Consider the following 17,211-nt stretch of genomic DNA (forward strand, 5'->3'; position numbering starts at 1 on the left):
AACAGTAGTTTTCGCAATACCGTCATACAAACTGAATCAAGAAATATTATGTTTACCAAAGCCATCTGTTGTACAGCATAGCGTATCATATTCCGGTTTGTCACCTAATGCGTTGTATGATTTATAGAGGGATGTTATTATGTTTTGTAAGTGTAAACTGAATTTGTTTCGAAAGCTAAAATATTTGGAAATGTTTTTGTCCTGATTCCTGTTATAAGCTAAATAAAAAACACAAGTTTGACCCTATGTGATTATATTGTATATAACAGTTAAACATATACACAACAATACTTTGACAAAGTAATTTCATGTCAGCTATGAATTATGCATGTAATAAGTGAAGTGATGCATAATATTTGTTTGATAACAAAATTAACAAACAGCTTTAATTTGTTATTTGTTTTTATCTTCAAAAAGAAATATTTTTTACATACACACAAACAATGCCATGTTAAGAATAATAGAAAATTCTTCTACTGGCGAATCTGTCTCGCATTGCGATCCCGGGTCAGTTTGCCCCATACGATGTAACCAGCTCCGATAATAATCACAGCCAGAAGAACAAACATCACAAGTTGGTAGCTGTTGCCAGCACCTTCAATAGCTTCGTTTCTTTTTCCTGTTGTATAAACGATAAAAAAGTCATGCTTAACAAAAACAAAATGTGTGAAGAATTGTTTATTTATTGATGTAGCCAACCATGAAACGGTCATGTGTTCGCTATAATAAAAATCGCAGTATATGTCAAGATTGCAAGATGCCATCGAATCAGTCTGGTTGTTAAAGCAACGGATACAAGAAAATAAAATTAGAGATGGGATTCGAACCCCTGAAATATGTTTTTAGGTAATTGTCTAATTTTATTTACCTATTTATATGTGTCCTTTAATGCAAGTCAAAGTCTTATTTTTAAAACAAGTCGTGAAAATTAAATAAAGGTGCGATTGTTACCAGTCAAGTTAATCACATACATCTAAGTAATTAATCACCAAGACACAGTATACTAAACCGAGAAAATATTTCGAAAACTTATGTTATTATGCCCCAAGGGGTGTGACTTGCTTGCTAGAACTACAAATTTCCTTAGCAAAAGCACGTGTATCAGCAATATTATTTAGAATAGAGATTATTTTTTACTTATTGTCTTACCAAGCAGGAAAGCGGTATCTTGAACAATGTGCACTGGCCCTGCAAAAAGCCGTTGATTGCGACCATTTTCTTCAACTGATCGCCGTTTCTTACCAGAACAAGACTGCAAAACAATTATACTAATATTGATATTTAATGGAACACCAGTCTTATCAAAGGCGTCATACTGAATAAAGCCGATCACGGCACACATATATATATAATCCATAGTACGTCAGGCCGATTAAAGGCCGGTCTCCCAAGCATTCCTAAACGGCACGGCGTATTTTCCGTGCTACTACCCTATCAGCTGAACCAAACAAGAATGTTTAAATACTTTTTAGTTTGTATATAAGCTACGGACAGTAAACATCGTTATTTTTCATGTGGTTCGGACCCAAGACAGGGGGATAGGGGACGAGTCCCGATCAAATTATTTGATGTCTTTATATGGGTCAGGCGCGCCGGACCATTCAGCCTTTGCACTGGTTTGCCATATAAAATCTCATGAGTGAAGCTGTTGACAGAAAATATACCGTTATGACAAGCGGACCTAGGACACTCCAGTTAGTTGGGTGCACAGACTATAAAACCGCGCCTTACTAAATCTTTTTAATGTCACAACTGGCCATAAACGCCTATGAAATTCTTTAGTTTATTAATAAAGATATATCGTTATGACTTCACTGTGTTTTAGCAATATACAGTGGTTTTGTTCAGATAAAACCGATATCACTTTTCCTAGACCTTCTTATAGTTTTTGACTAACATTTCTTGGTAAACTGTAATCTCTATCACAAGTCCTAAATACGGTCAACTCAACTCACCTGTCCAGGGCAATGTCCAGTTGAGTTATGACAGACGGTCACGTCGCAGTGGATGTAGATAAATTGTTCTGCGTCGGTGAAGTTTGACCACACAAAGCTCATCAGCTTGAAAGTTGCAAAGTTAGATTCGTAATTTCGGATCAAAATCTTCGCCTCGGCGGACTCGCTTCCACTGGGTGGCGCAACGCATCTAAAAGTTTCGATGCAAAGTTAAGCATAGTAAAATTGGGCAGGAACTTGGCCGAATGGTCCGGCGCGCCTGACCCATATACAGACAAGAAAAACCTTGATCGGGATTCGTCCCCGGGAGAGTCCTGGGTTCGAACCCCGTGAAAAAAAAAAAAAAAAAAGCATAGTGAAATACAGGTGGAAAATTAATCACTAAACAAATAAGCTCCCGACTGAGAAAAAAATGTGTTGAGGTAATGCAAGTATATCTTACCCGCTTTGTACAATTTGGTAACTCGGCACACTATCGGAGTTTTCATTGCGTGTCGCCCAACAGGCTTCTAGCTGTGCAAAAAGATATTCCACTTTAAGAGTATAAATTACAAATTAGACCAACGATGCCAGAATAGTGAATATTAAATTAAAGAATACAATGGTTTCTTGCACTAAAAGCTGTTTGTTTTCAAGTCACCTGAACAATAAAGTCATCGTTGCTTACGGAAATCTCATTAAGTTTAAGTTTAGCAAAAATGTAGTTAGGTACAGTGACTTCGCTGGGCAAGCTTTCGGTAAAATATTCGTTGCTAAAGAGATTTAGGGCAACATCCAAAGTTCCTCCTTTCTTCGCCGAAATTTCTTCAGATCTACAATATTAAAAAATGTTCGGAAATAAAAATGGCAATCAATATGACAAACAGCTTACTATTTTTAACTCCCTGGTGTGTACGCGAGATTATCAAATACAAATTAACGCACTACATTAAAACCGTACATTTTGTTGAGCAGCATTGGTAAATACACTCTCCACAACAAATATGAGCTTGTCTAAATAGAATGGGTGTGCCGAATCAGCTGGTCTCTCAAGCATTTCCATCTGACATTCCCAATGCTCCGGGGACCAGCTCACTCGGTACACGCCTTTAATAAGCCTGGCGTTCTATGATTTATCGATATGTATGCCATGATCGCTGGTCTTTATCGACGCTTCAGGGCTGATCCTACTATAAATATGTTCATCTTGGCTGTTATATAAATGTTTGTTCTTCGTCTCTTTACCCGATTTTTGTACGAATTTTGGATGATGAGATGAGAAGGTCCGCGTCAAATAAACAAGTCACATTGAGCTTGTTTTGAACGTGGCGTTGGATCACGGCAGTGGATGGAGCTAGGAATCTCCAGATCAGGAAAGACACCGACACCGTATCGTTTTCATTCTGTATATTGGCAGGAAAATTACATTATATTTCAAAATTGGCATTTTTTTATCATGCAGCAATAAAAAGATTTTAACACTTATCATTATACCTAACTATGTATTGTTAATTGGTTCTAATAGCTAATGTTTTCTAAAAATAATAAGGACAAACTTTCTATGTGTTTGGAAAAAAATCCAACTGTACCTTAAAAGCACCTTTGCATTGGCCAATGTCGAAGGTAAACACAGGGCTTGACCCCGTGACTTTGCAGTTGTTATTGAGTCGAGAAAGGGGAGTTTCCCTGTCCAATGCGATGTAAAGTGTGTCACCGAGTTCGTAATCTAATGTGTTCTGTTGATCAGCTGTTACTCTGCGAAGATTACACTGCTAAGTTTTTGTACACTGTAAAAGTCTAGACAACCTGTTATTTTTTTGCTTACTTTTCAAACATTTATACTATATTGCTGTTTTTATCGCCGCATCCCATTAGAAGACCCATTGAAAACTGAGAAGTAAAAGATGTCTCAATCAATAAAGAATTTTTTTCAATAACCTTTTGATTATAAAAGACTTTCAAAAAGCATCAATAATTTTCACTAACGAATCAAAAAGAAAATATTAACCTACCTGATGATCAAATTTTCAGTCCTGCATTCAACAGATGGTTGTATTTCTACGGTATAAAAAAAATTAAATAAAGTATAAATAAAGCATTTTTCAACCTTTTGTGGATTAAAATTTACTTTTGAATATTAAATTTGTTATTTTAGACCTTTCATTGCCTTTATATTGTGATATTAATTTAATGGATTTTACCTACCCCGTATTTTATCATATAAAATGTTACAAGTTGGCATCGAACTAAACGATGTAATTTGGTGAGACAGGACCAAAAATAAGAACTTGATGTCAAAATAGCTCGTTGGGAACTCTCTAGATTCTAATTAGTTGATCTAAAAGGAATTTAAAGCACTTGTCGCAATGCAGTAAAAGGAGTCAAAAAATTTTCGTTGCTATTTTATTAGTTAGATTTTAGTTTAAATCACAAAGAAGTTTTTTTACAGACCATCGTGAACCTACAACCCATGCTGGCTGAGCTTAAATGTATTTTGATCATTTGCATGTCGACATTTTGCGCCTGAAAGGAGATTTGCCTCACCTACTGTCGCATTAAATCCTTTGCGTTGCCCGCTGAGGTCGCTCACAAACACAACAGTAAGATTTGTTGCTGTCATCGTGTAATCAGATGACCCAAGCGTCCCAGTAAATCTGTCCACATTACCCTCTTCGTTCTTGAACTGAAAACAATACTCCATTTAGTTATTTTTCGTATGTTCAGAAATGTTAACATTATGCCGCAGGGGGGAGCACTTTTTGTCAGAAAAGGCCGCATACCTTCTTAAAGCCGCAAGTTTTTCATCATTTAGTTAGGCGCTTAACAAAAATAGGATTTCACTTTAAACAAATTTATTGCTTTCCTCAATATTAGAAGTGAACTTTTTTGCACTGGAAAATCAGTTTATAATAAATATGTTACTCTAAAATACATTTAAAAAACAACAACTTAATCATGTATTACTTTCAGTGCGTGCGGCATGAAATGTCCTAAAAATAACAAACCGTTTCCACTCGATTATTTGCGTTGTCAATATCTCCTGGATTTTTAGGTTATATTATAAGTTAAGACACTTACGTATAGAATGTCGTAGTTGGTTTCAGTGTCAAATGAGGAAAATTGGAACAATAAGGTTGTGCTGCTATTCATTTGAAATCTCCAAACACAACCAGCATAGTTGGGGTAGTTACCAGGAAACATCGGAGATAGTAGATTGTACGGTATATCAGCAACATCTTTCCCGCACGAAGTAACTATAAAACACAAAGAGATTAGCTTGAGACAGTGCAACTAGTAAGAATAGTTCCAAGCAGTTGTTTTGAATATCGTGTTGTCAATTTTCTGTGACTTATATCTAGTTGTCGATTAAAAGTGCTCATAAACTACGATTTATTGTACATTGAAACTGTGTTTAAAAATTATCCTTTTACCAATTAATTATTAATATACAAACATTTCCGTCAGCAAAAGAACAGATTTGACATCATTTTATTTGTTCTTGATACCGACCCGAAAACATGTTTTATCTACATGCCTAATGTTTCGGTTGTAAATTGAATCGTGAGCCAGACTTGCATGGGTGTAGATAAAACGTTAAAGGTTCCGTTGTGAGGTTTGTGACACAGGATATATAAGCAGACGAGCTTTCAACGATAACTGGAAAAGATAAGCCTCCACCTTCCAACGTTCCAGCTAATTTTCCTTGGAGGTCAGATCCCTCGTAAATCTAGATTTTTTTTGTTTACGATTTACGCATGAGGTTAGGAACAGGTATTTAAATCCTAATTGTAAGAAATGAAATTCGAAATTACCCGACAACTAACAGATGAATTTTGAATTAGGCTTATTGCAAGAACAAAGTTTGTAAACTTTTACCTTACAAAAGTTGTTTGCAGCAAGCTGTCCCAAACGCAAATAGGCAATGAACCGAGAGGAACCTCCAGTTGAAACAAATCGTCGGACCCAGGAGTTACAGTTTGGGGAAATTATTGAAGCAAATGAGGTACTGCTGACATTTTCCACTGCACACTCTGCGTCCGAAACTAAAAAAAGTATAACAGTATAACAAGCTTATGCTCAATTACATCCTGTACCACTTTTGGCATGACGGCGTCTTTCGCCCAATCTGGTTGGTTAAGCCAGCATATTCCAAAGCTTTTAATTCATGAAAATATGTATCTTTCAATGTCCGCAAAGATAACGCAAAATCTCTCATTGTGTCGTATGACAAGGTTTTGTTATGTGACATAAAGGGTTAATGGGATGCAACATAATTGGTGTACAAATAAAAACATGAAAAATAAAAGAGGTGCAAAGATGGATATTGACACTCTGTTTATCATGACAGGAACCTACTAAAAAAACGAAAATCTATATCAAGTTGAAAACGATGCTTTGCAGGATTTCTCCTGGCCACAACCAATATTTCTTTTGATATAAACGTATTCGCCAAGAAAGAAGCTCGCCTAAAGATGTCGCATCAATACTAAAGTAGGAAATATGTTAAAAAATACTAAACTATATCTTATCAAAGTGGGGCCTGAATTTTTGTCTTCGTGTTACTCTCTCTGATTTCTCAAAACTAGAACAGTGATTCCCAGCCTTTTATAGATCGATTACCCCTTTAAGTAACCCTCGGGACCCATAGCTACCTTTATATAACATCCGTGATATTTGCAACACAACATTAATGTCTTTTGGAGCAGGTGTCGGCAACCTTTTTTCTACTGCAGACCGTTTTTGAAACTAAAGTTTTATCGCGGACCGGTCTTAAAAAAACTACAAATATTTGGCAATGAAAAAACCTAAATTAGTTTGTATTCCCCGGGATACATGGACAAAATGTTTTAGACCATTTAAAACCTTAAAGATTATACAGCCTGATAACGAACTCGTCGCGTACCGGCGGTTGCCGACCACTGTTTTGGCCGTTTGTACTGAGCTTGTACTCGTGGTCCTCCAGAAAAACGCACAGCAAAGCTTAATGTTGTCGTACTGCCAGAATTTGACTTATCATGCATACCACTTAAGTTGAAATCACAACAAAAATCAATAAAGTCACTAACCTCGGAGGAGCATACTCAGAGCGCTCACAAAAAGTGCCGCTTTTAATAGTCGACTTGACATTTTTACTTTGGAGATATAATTAACAGCAATATCACTAAGTACCTGAAATCTGCACCCTCTGCAACAAACATGTCACATTAGGGCAGGGGTTCCCAACCTGTGGTACGCGAAGGTTTTTCAGGTGGTACGCCAGTAGCTTCCGTTTTTTTCACAAAAACTGGGTGCGCCCGGAAATGACTTTCGATGCGCTGTTAGCAAATTTACACCGTGCATCGACCAATTGGTAGACAGTAAACAAACACAAAAATCTCGTTAAATTTGGTTGTGGTGCTTTAGTGTTTAGTAGGCCAGTATTATTCTTCTCAATTAAATATATGTCGAGCCAATTAGTTGTTCTGCAGGAAGTGGTACGCGTGGCAGTAGAGAGCGTCCATTTGGTATGAGATCGTAAAAAGGTTGGGAACCCCTGCATTAGGGTATAGCGGCACTCCGGTTGGAAACCTGAAACTTCTCAATATTGCCTCACATTTATTTATCAAGCGCCTACTTGCAAAGCGACGCCAATGACGACACAGTTACAGCTCAAATACAAGAGGAAGCAATCAAACTGGTGAATTGACGTTCGGTCGAACATGCCAGAGACTTTCCCAGCACAAGCAAACATTTTGGTCATTTACAACGCCACCGACACACCATTTGATTCAGGTAAAAATATTAAAAATCGGTATAATTGTAACCGAAATTAGTTAGGTGAACCCGGATTTGGCCTAGGATTTGAGGGAAAGGCGAGGTGGTTAACTTTGACTGAACAGAGTAAGCTTACCCAACCCTATCCACTATTATAGCGGATCACCGCCTTTAACTTAATAGATTTCTCCTGCACTGACGGCTGACTGCTAAAGACAAAGGTGTAATGTTCACACTGAACAACTAATGTAAGTTTAATACAAATAATAAATATAAAACTGAAAGGACGTTGGCTATCTTCAAAGTTTCAATAAGTTGCAACACAACACCGCCATGTTTTGCAGCTACAACGCGAACGCTCTAAACACCATAAGGCCCAGGCAAGAACTACCCTAAATATAGCACGAAACATGGCAGCACAAAACTCACATGACCTCACCGGACAATTACAAATGTGCAGGCGCGACTCGTCGATGTCAAAATCATTGGTGCGTGACAGTAGTTAATAAATATGGCAAACTAGCGGTACGTTTTAAAGGTGCCATAATAAAAAATAAGGTGAAATCCAAATTATTAAACAATTACAGTTAAATATAAACATATGTGTTTCCACTGGTCAAAACATTTAATGAATAAAAATGTTAAAATAGATAAGACCAACGAAATCTAAACCGTTAAAATACCAGACTAATAGAGCAACGAAACTCATGGATTTTCTTTAAAACATAAATATGTAAAATGTGTATTTGTTTGTGAAGATTTGATTCAACAGATTATACATGTTTGTCGTAGGTTGGTTTGTATCCGAAACTAAATGTAACGTTGGAAACAATCAATACACTAGGTGGAGGCATTAAGTTAAAAATAAAATCGTATTCAGTCACCATAAGAAACAATCCCAACTTGCAAACCAAATCCACCACAAATAAGCTTGTTAAGATTATTTCCTCTCGACATCCAAAAACTTGTTTAATACTTAACCAGTAAATGTTTTGACCATAAAACTTTATTCTGGCTGTGACTGCCATTTCTAAACTTCCATTCTAGTTTTACTTAGTGGTTCCTATGAATCATGCAAATGTAGCAACTATTAAAAAAACAGCAATTTGCTCATAATCTTACAAACTTCGTAGTAGTTCCTCTCACAATTTAATTAAGAGATACATGCTACTCTAAAATGGCTAATTGAAACGTTAAAAGCAAAAATGTGACTTTGGTGGCCATATAACCAATACGCACACAGTATCAATTGCATCCGATTATATTGTTTTTCAGTCATAGAAACATAAACACTTCGACAAGGTATTTTTTCAGACAACAATAGTAAATATAAGCAGTAAATATTCCATGTACTGTAATGACTAGCTTTGAACCCTCTAGTTTGAAATCTAAGTTTAGTTGTTGTTTGGGGGAAAATTTTAAGAGTTTTTATGTGGTCAGAAACAGTACAATGTTATCTGTGAAAAGTTATTGCGAAATGTTATCTATAGACCAGTTTGTTTAGATTTTGGATTTTGGGCAATTATGCCCCATACGAGGTAACCGGCCGCAAAAATTACAGCAGTCAGAAGAACAAACATCCCAAGTTGGAAGATGTTATAAGCTGCTTCATTAGCTTCATTAGCTTCATTTCTGTCTCCTAGAGTGTCTGCAGAAAAAGAAGGTTTAACTTAGCTAAACATATGTGCATGGAAAGCATTTGTTACGGGAACTAGAGCTTAACACTTCATGCAGACTAAAAATAATACTATTCTTATGTATACATCGAACGAGACCAAGAAACTTAATGCCGAATCAAGCTGATTAATTATCAATGCATTTCAGTGCGACCAGAAGTCGTAGATTAAACATTCAGTTGATGGTGGGATTCGAAGCCATCGCATACCATTATTCAGTACTAAGTATTTCGTTTTTAAAGTAACTTTTTTGTTTTCTGGTCAACTCAAGGCCGAGAATGTTTCCTATATAAAACTTCAAAAAAGCGATGCATAAGTTAGCCAAGTTGGCCGAGTGGTTTAGTACAACCGACTTGTGTTCAATAGTTTGTGAGTTCTAATGACTGTTAGTTAACGCATTTAGGCGTTGCCGGCCCATCGAGGATGAAATTAAAACAAACAAACAAATTCACTGTCATAGAAACAGGAGAAATATTTAATAATTGAGGCCTAATATAGCTTAAGTAAATATGTCCCCAATGGTTTTACTTGATAAATACAACAATTTGATAACTTGAAACATAGGCAACTGCAGTAATTTGTCCTGAACTAAGTTAATATGTAGAAGAGTTTAATTATTGTGTTGGTACCTTGCATAAGCAAATACTTGGTAGTTTGTAAGATGTGCACTGGCCCTGCAGAAACTCGATGGCTGCGTCCATTGTTGTCAACAGATCGTCTTTTTTTCCCACCACACATCTGCAAATCAGTATAATATTTATAATTTTTTTTGATGTTTATAAGTATTATTAAGGATAAATAAAGCAGCTAAATGTAATCTGAAAAAACTCAAACATCTTGTTTTTTTCTATGTTCATTTCAATTAAAGCAAACTTATTGACAAATAAGTAAATCAAATATAATCCACTTTACTTGCAATGATGTAAGCAGCTGGACGAAGTACTTATTATGAGCATAACACAACAAACAAACTCAACTCACCTGTCCAGGACATTGTCCAGTTGAGTTTTGACAGATGGTCACGTCGCAGTGGATGTAGATAAATTGTTCTGCGTCGGTAAAGTTTGTCCACACAAAGCTCATCAGCTTGAACGTCGCAAAGTTGGATTTGTAATTCCGCATTAACATCTTTGCATCGGCTGCCTCGCCTCCACTGGGTGGCGCAATGCATCTAATAATATTCACATCAATGTAAGCAAGTTGAAATAGGGCAGGAACTTGGCCGAACGGTCTGGCGCGCCTGACCCATATACAGACATAAAAAACCTGATCGGGATTCGTCCCCGGGAGAGTCCTGGGTTCGAACCCCGTGAAAAAAAAAAGTTGAAATAGAATGCACCGTTCGAAAAGCAAGAGCATGTCAAACACAACTACTGCTTACCCGCTTGCTACAACAGGGTAGTTCGGCAAACCACTGGCGTTTTCAACTCGTGTCGCCCAACATTCTTCAAGCTGTGCACAAACAGTGTACCAAATTCATATGAACAGTATATTAAAAATTGTTTGGATGTTCAATATTAAATCACGGAATAAGGTTTGTTTTAGATAGGTTTCAAAATTTTTATTTAAAGGAAGGCTTAAAGATGGAGTTATGTTTAAAATACAAAACCAAGTTACACACCAGAGTACGGACCGGACATTTTGGGTCGATTCGGATGTTATTTTTTACCAACTGGGTTAATTCGGACCTGACTTCACATTGTATGACCGTAACCATTGTAATTACATATTCTGTACTTTTGCAGGCTTTGATGGATATGTCTGTCAAACAAACTTTTGGGCCTTAACCGGCTTATTCAAAACGATTCGGGTTCAGGCTTGAATTTCGGGTCAGATCTCAACTATGTTGCATACAAAGCAAAACAATGACTACAGGTAACACAATTCTGTTTAACTAAAAACACAAGTGTATCATGTGAGTTTGTTATCCATTTTGCTCCAATAAGTTTGTTTTACTTTTTACCTGGACAATGAAGTCATCGTTGCTTGGAGAAATTTCTTCAAGTGTAACTTCAGCAAAAATGTAGTTGGGCACAGTGACTTCCCCAGGCAAGCTTTCGTTGAAATGTTCGTTTGTAAAAAGATTTAGAGCGACGTCAAAGTTTCCTGTATTCTCGGCCGAAATTTCAACGGATCTGTACATTGTTATTTCGAAGATAATTAAACATATTTCTATAGGGATTTAGAACTATAGTTTCATTTTCTTGTTTTTATTGGTTACTTTTCATAATGTTTGGCCAGTACTAGTGATGATAAAACTAACATTGCACAATGAAATAATTACCAACTGATGTCGTGTGCCAAGTAACATCTGGCATGTGCCTTTGTTGTCGCCTTACCCAGCTTGAGGTTGGACGTTGGATGACGTGAGAAGTTGATCGGCTTCAAATAGACAAGTCACATTGAGCTTGTTTTGCACGTCGCGTTGGATCACGGCAGTAGACGGAGCTAGGAATCTCCAGATCAGGAACGACACTGACACCATATCGTTCTCATTCTGTTAATACAAAAAATGTACGTAATCATTCACAGTAAAAACGCAAAAAAATTTACAAAACCAAACAATGTTATGGCGCGTTAAATTCAAATACCATTCATCTTTGCTAACTATGTTTTTTCATTGTTTAAATAAGTAACCGATGATTTGCCTGAGCGTTGTTAATCAGTTTATGCAGCGTCAATATATAAAATAATCGTATGTTACCTTGTAGGCACCTTCACACTGACCAATGTCAAACACAAACACCGGGTCTGCCCCCGTGACCTTGCAGTTGTCGTTAAGTAGAGAAAGGGGAGTTTCCCTGTCCAATGCGATGTAGAGTGTGTCACCGAGTTCATAGTCTAATGTGGTCTGTTCATCAGCTGTTACCCTGCGAATAGCAACTATAGCGGTGACAGTATACTTGATACGTTTGCGTTTTGCTCAATGCGTAACGTAACTGGTTTTTGAACTATTTGGTTGGAAACTTTGAATCCAATTCTTCCTTCTTTATACCTTTACAGCTTATATTTTATTTGTACAATCGAAGTTTTTGTGCGATGTCTAAAAACACTATGCCAAAAATCAAATATCTAAAGTAACCCAATCATTACTAATCTCTTAAGGTTTATTAATGTTACATCAATCAAAAAGTAAAAAAAGAAGAACTTACGGGATGGTCAAACTTTCAGTCTGGCACACGCTCATTGATTGTTCCGTTCCTGCAAAAAACATTACATTACTTTTAGTTAGGTTACCCCTTTTGAACTAAATAACAGGCACCTTGCTGCATTGGATAGATAAAGTTTTTGAACCAAATAACAAGATTGATTAAATTATCTGCATTTCCGCATTGCATAGATAAAATTTTGCTTCAGCCCATTTCACTAAACTTGCGTTTCAAAACTATTTTTGTAGTTTTCTACAAGAAGAACCTAATGGGTTTTGTTTTCCCTTTTTCACAACCTAAAAAATTACAGCTCGATGCCACTGAATTGACAAAATGACAAATAATGAACATGATATGGTGCAAATCAATTTAATATAATCTCATTTACTTTACGGGTAATTCGGAAAGTTTAATTTTTTTCCATCAGTATCAACCTTTGAAAATGTACCTAAAACATTCATTGTCCGATTTGTTTTTTGTCTTTTGCTTTCTAAAACCAAATAGCACTAACCTGAGGGAAGGTTGACCGTCGCATTAAATCCCTGCTGAGTACCGGAAACGTCGCTGATAAAGATAAGAATAAGATTTGTCGCAGTAACTGTGTGATTCAATCCTCCACCATAATGTCCAGTCAATCTTTCTACATTTCCTTGGTCGTCTTTAAACTGAAAAAAATTTCGCTCCATTGATCTAGTGGAAAAACCCTGGTTTAAATCGGGGGTGCATAAGGCGCGGGAGAAAAAAGGGAAGTTATGACGCCGCAAAAACATGTCTGGGGTTGGTCAATGGAATAAAACTGTTTTTCACAGAAATTTGGGTGTAATAACCGCTCTGACTGGGTTTCGAGTGCCTGGAGAGTTTGTTAGCGGCTTAGTAACCATTGGGAAAAAATACTAAATAAACAACAGTCAGGACTTGATTGCACTCAAAATAATCTCTATCTACGAGTGAAAGAATAACAATTTTTTTCTAGATTTTTAGGCAACGGTAAAATGGATTTCTTTGAGTGGTTTAGTTAGAAAATCAAAGCAAAAATGCTGTTGGTAAAATGGCGATCTGTGATGTGAGAGTCAATAGGAAATTGGAGCGTTATATTTGTCGAACCAGGGCCAACATCCGCTTGCGTCTTATCCATGAAACGAACAAACTTTCACAGTATTTTCCTATAAAAAAGCACCAGGAACATATCGAAAGAACTAACGTTGTTTGCCGGTTGGTTTGCAACTGCGGCGCTTCATATATTGGGGAAACGCGACAAAATCTGGCTGTAGGACTCTAAGAACATCGCATGGACCAAAAATCAGAAGTGTGTCGGCACATTTTTTTGAATCCCACACATAAAGTTAATTTTGACGAGCCAAGACCGCGTAAAACTGTTGTTTCTCGAATCGCTTTCTATTCAAAAAGCATGACTCCGAGCTCAACATCGACACAGTTTCCACGCCCTTGCGTCTGTTCAACACCTGACCTATTTCTTCGGTTCTTATCTTTTTTCTACGTCACCGTTCTAAACGCCAGTTCCCTGTTATCGCCTGTGACGTCACTTCACACACCTGGCATTTACCTTTTTTTCTTAGTGCTTTATATACCGCGTTCTACAGCTTGATTGACAACCTCCACTGATGATGACAACAGAGATTGTTAAAACGTCTGAACGATGTATTCTATATACGCTTCAGGGCTGATCCCAGTTATGAATTTATGTTCATCTTAACTGATACTGGTCAATCTGGCGATCCCCTACTACGAAGCTGGCATGTGCAGCATACGAGGCAGGCAACGGTGCTTGTGATTCGACTTTCGGCGGATTCTCCACTGGGCCTGTGTAGCTCAGTTGGTAGAGCGCGAGTCCCGGAAAGACTCCTGTCGTGGGTTCGAATCCCACCGCAGGCTAGATTTTTCTAGCCTACGCCTTGCCATATGGTGGTAAATGCTTGGTGACCGGCTGATTCGGTATAGCGCCTTCAATGGGCCTGGCGTACTGTGATTTATATATGAGTGTGCCGCGATCGCTGGTCTGCATAGACGCTTCAGGGCTGATCCCAGTTATGAATTTATGTTCATCTTAACTGATACTGGTCAATCTGGCGATCCCCTACTACGAAGCTGACATGTGCAGCATACGAGGCAGACAACGGTGCTTGTGATTCGACTTTCGGCGGATTCTCCACTGGGCCTGTTTAGCTCAGTTGGTAGAGCGCGAGTCCCGGAAAGACTCCTGTCGTGGGTTCGAATCCCACCGCAGGCTAGATTTTTCTAGCCTACGCCTTGCCATATGGTGGTGAATGCTTGGTGACCGGTGGGCCTGGCGTATTGTGATTTACATATGAGTGTGCCGTGATGGCTGGTCTGCATAGACGCTTCAGGGCTGATCCCAGTTACAAATTTATGTTCATCTTAGTTGTGATTTAAATAAAAGTTTTGTTTGGAGCCAGGCATTTCAAAATAGGTTCGGCTTTTGTGTCAATAAAACATGTTTGAAAAAAAATCCAAACTCGGAACAAACTGAGGCTTGATTAAAACCTGGTTCGGTCCGTTTTGGTTCTGCAATGTAATTTAAAAAGAAATAACCACTCACTTACGTATAAAAGGTCAAAGTTATTTTCGATGGTAAAAGTGGAGAATTGAAACACCAAGGACGTGCTGCTTTCCATGCGAAATCTCCAAACACAACCAGACGTAGCTGGGTAGTTACTCGGAAAGTTTGGAGACTGTAAGTTATAAACCGGGCCGGTAGCATCTTCTCCGCACAAAGTAGCTAAAACACATAGAAAACAGTAATGTAAAACTCCATAGGAGCTTTCGTGCTGATGCACAATAAGCGTAAGTTGTTTGATAGTTCAACTGCACACATTACAGCCGATAAAAACAACTGTGAATCCTGAACAGTTACTTAGTTACTTAACCACATGTATTTAAACTGTTACTCAAAAAACATGAGACTTGTTTGGCCTGGCTGCGCAAACCTCTACCCTTAATGTTCACCCGTTTCACTGATGAGACTTAACAGAATGAAAGTCTTTGCCTGTATTAACCTTAAAATAACACACAATAAACATATTCTCTTGACTCCGAATTGATAAACTTAAGAGGATGGCCAAGTTCACGAAGTGACTTTTCAGAATTGCACAAAATGAAACCTTTTTGGAAAACGTGTTAAATTTGACTTACCAGCGTGCAATACGATTTTTACTGTTCCCGTTGTGAGGTTTGTGACACAAGCTATATAAACAGTAGAGCTTTCAATAAAAACCGGAAAAGATAAACCTCCACCTTCCAACGTTCCAGCCAATGTACCTTCCTCGTTGGGTCCCTCGTAAATCTAGGTTAAACACAATGAGGCTAAAGGTTAAAATTTACACATTCATGACAATTTGTTTCGTTAAGTCTTCTTAGCTTGAACGAACTATTGTGTAAAACACGTCAGTTTAAACCAAGTCAAACAAATACGACAGAAATGTGGCCGAGTAAAAAGTCAAGGCTAATTTCAGCCTGTTTTGTTCAAAACCAAATTTCGAACGTTTTCCGAAAACCACTTTGTTTCAATTAAAACTCCAAATCAAGTCTACGACAATTTTTTTTTCAAGCAGGCAATATGAAACAAGCCAGAAATCGAGTTAAAGTATTTAAAAAGAAGTGATTTTGGTTCGTTACTTTAATCGTCTAGTCGAGATAAATGTGTTATATGCGCACGTGTGTCATACAAACTGTTTTTTTTTTCTGGTTAAAACATCGAAAAAATAATAATCAACGGCTTGCAATAAGATGTAGAAAGATCGAAAGTGTGCAAACTGTCCGCCATACAGTTTACAAAGAAATGCACCAACAGCATTTTGTGTACCGAAGTTAAAGGTTATACTCATAAGACTTTACCTTACAAAAGTTGTCTGCAGCTAGCTCTCCACTTCCAAAATAAGTAATCATTCTTGTGGCCCCCAGTGAGTGGATGACACGTCGAGTATATGTGGTACATTGAGGTAAAATGTTCACTCCTAGCGAACTTGTAGTTATTTCCGCTTCGTGACACTGACCGTCCGACACTGAACATGAGATTTACCATTAGAAATAAACTTACACATTGTTCAATGGTTTTATTTGATAAATTGCAATATTTAGTTTGTAAATTTATATGCCGCGAGTACAAATTTGTTTGAATGGCTATGCTTTATTGCTATAGTTGCCAAAACTTACTTACCTCGATGCAATAAACTCATTAGGCCCACGAAAAGAGCAAACTTTACCAGCAAAATTGACATTTTCGACGTTTTGTTTGACAAAACACAACTGTTTGATACATCAACTATACCTGCTAATATACAATACATATAAATCATTAAACATACTAAGTTACTACTGCCAATATAACCTACAACTATATATATTTGCACATATACTACGTACGCATATTTTTGCTTTTCTATATTTAAACATGTTTTATTTGAACTTGTTTAGTCAAGTGTGGCAACAACTTTGCCTAAATCATTTTAGCAATACAAGTCTTATAATGCTACCTCTCAGCTGCAACTCTTCGTATGCGCCAATTTCCTTTTCGACATTATAACACACTGTGGTCTAATAAACAGTCGTACACACCGCAAGCCCCGCAACACAACGCAGGTGATTCAAACCGGATCAATACAGTTGCGACGCTTATCCTGTGCCGATGCCGCTACATCTAACTGGGTTAAAACGCGTATT

At 37.5% G+C, this 17,211-nt stretch overlaps 2 protein-coding genes and 1 non-coding gene across 3 annotated transcripts in view; 1 reads left to right on the forward strand and 2 right to left on the reverse strand.

Moving 5' to 3' along the window:
- Nucleotides 1-7,061, reverse strand: part of LOC145219266 (scavenger receptor cysteine-rich domain-containing protein DMBT1-like) — a 106,922-nt gene extending 99,861 nt beyond the window's left edge. The window contains exons 1-11 of the mRNA XM_080086651.1: nucleotides 7,001-7,061; nucleotides 5,909-5,977; nucleotides 5,013-5,188; nucleotides 4,479-4,617; nucleotides 3,947-3,992; nucleotides 3,524-3,689; nucleotides 3,180-3,337; nucleotides 2,596-2,767; nucleotides 2,398-2,468; nucleotides 1,956-2,145; nucleotides 1,150-1,252 (exon numbers count right to left, since the gene is read on the reverse strand). Coding sequence (XP_079942777.1) covers nucleotides 1,150-1,252; nucleotides 1,956-2,145; nucleotides 2,398-2,468; nucleotides 2,596-2,767; nucleotides 3,180-3,337; nucleotides 3,524-3,689; nucleotides 3,947-3,992; nucleotides 4,479-4,617; nucleotides 5,013-5,188; nucleotides 5,909-5,977; nucleotides 7,001-7,061 — 1,351 coding nt within the window. The remainder of the gene's footprint in view (nucleotides 1-1,149; nucleotides 1,253-1,955; nucleotides 2,146-2,397; nucleotides 2,469-2,595; nucleotides 2,768-3,179; nucleotides 3,338-3,523; nucleotides 3,690-3,946; nucleotides 3,993-4,478; nucleotides 4,618-5,012; nucleotides 5,189-5,908; nucleotides 5,978-7,000) is intronic.
- Nucleotides 7,062-8,933: 1,872 nt separating this feature from the next.
- LOC145218822 (scavenger receptor cysteine-rich domain-containing protein DMBT1-like) lies at nucleotides 8,934-16,842 on the reverse strand. Its single transcript, XM_080086230.1, has 13 exons — nucleotides 16,709-16,842; nucleotides 16,387-16,553; nucleotides 15,685-15,835; nucleotides 15,096-15,271; nucleotides 13,025-13,178; nucleotides 12,517-12,565; nucleotides 12,069-12,234; nucleotides 11,704-11,861; nucleotides 11,328-11,499; nucleotides 10,746-10,816; nucleotides 10,346-10,535; nucleotides 9,994-10,102; nucleotides 8,934-9,336 (listed from the first exon to the last, which is right to left on the reverse strand). The coding sequence occupies exons 1-13, from the start codon at nucleotides 16,836-16,838 to the stop codon at nucleotides 9,173-9,175; spliced, it is 1,857 nt and encodes a 618-aa protein (XP_079942356.1). The 5' UTR covers nucleotides 16,839-16,842; the 3' UTR covers nucleotides 8,934-9,172.
- On the forward strand, nucleotides 14,333-14,406 carry Trnas-gga (transfer RNA serine (anticodon GGA)). Its single transcript has one exon. It is a non-coding gene; the product is annotated as a tRNA-Ser (tRNA).
- Nucleotides 16,843-17,211: the final 369 nt, after the last annotated feature.

Source organism: Phallusia mammillata, chromosome 3 (genome assembly GCF_965637545.1).
Source record: "Phallusia mammillata chromosome 3, kaPhaMamm4.hap1.1, whole genome shotgun sequence".
NCBI lineage: Eukaryota > Metazoa > Chordata > Ascidiacea > Phlebobranchia > Ascidiidae > Phallusia > Phallusia mammillata.

Coding starts and splice junctions, on each gene's coding strand:
- LOC145218822 (XM_080086230.1), bottom strand. CDS start 16,838: ATGTATTGTATATTAGCAGGTATAGTTGATGTATCAAACAGTTGTGTT. Junction 12,235..12,516: donor ACTGAAAGTTTGACCATCCC/GTAAGTTCTTCT, acceptor TGCTATTCGCAG/GGTAACAGCTGATGAACAGA. Junction 10,817..11,327: donor ACGATGACTTCATTGTCCAG/GTAAAAAGTAAA, acceptor GTTTGTGCACAG/CTTGAAGAATGTTGGGCGAC.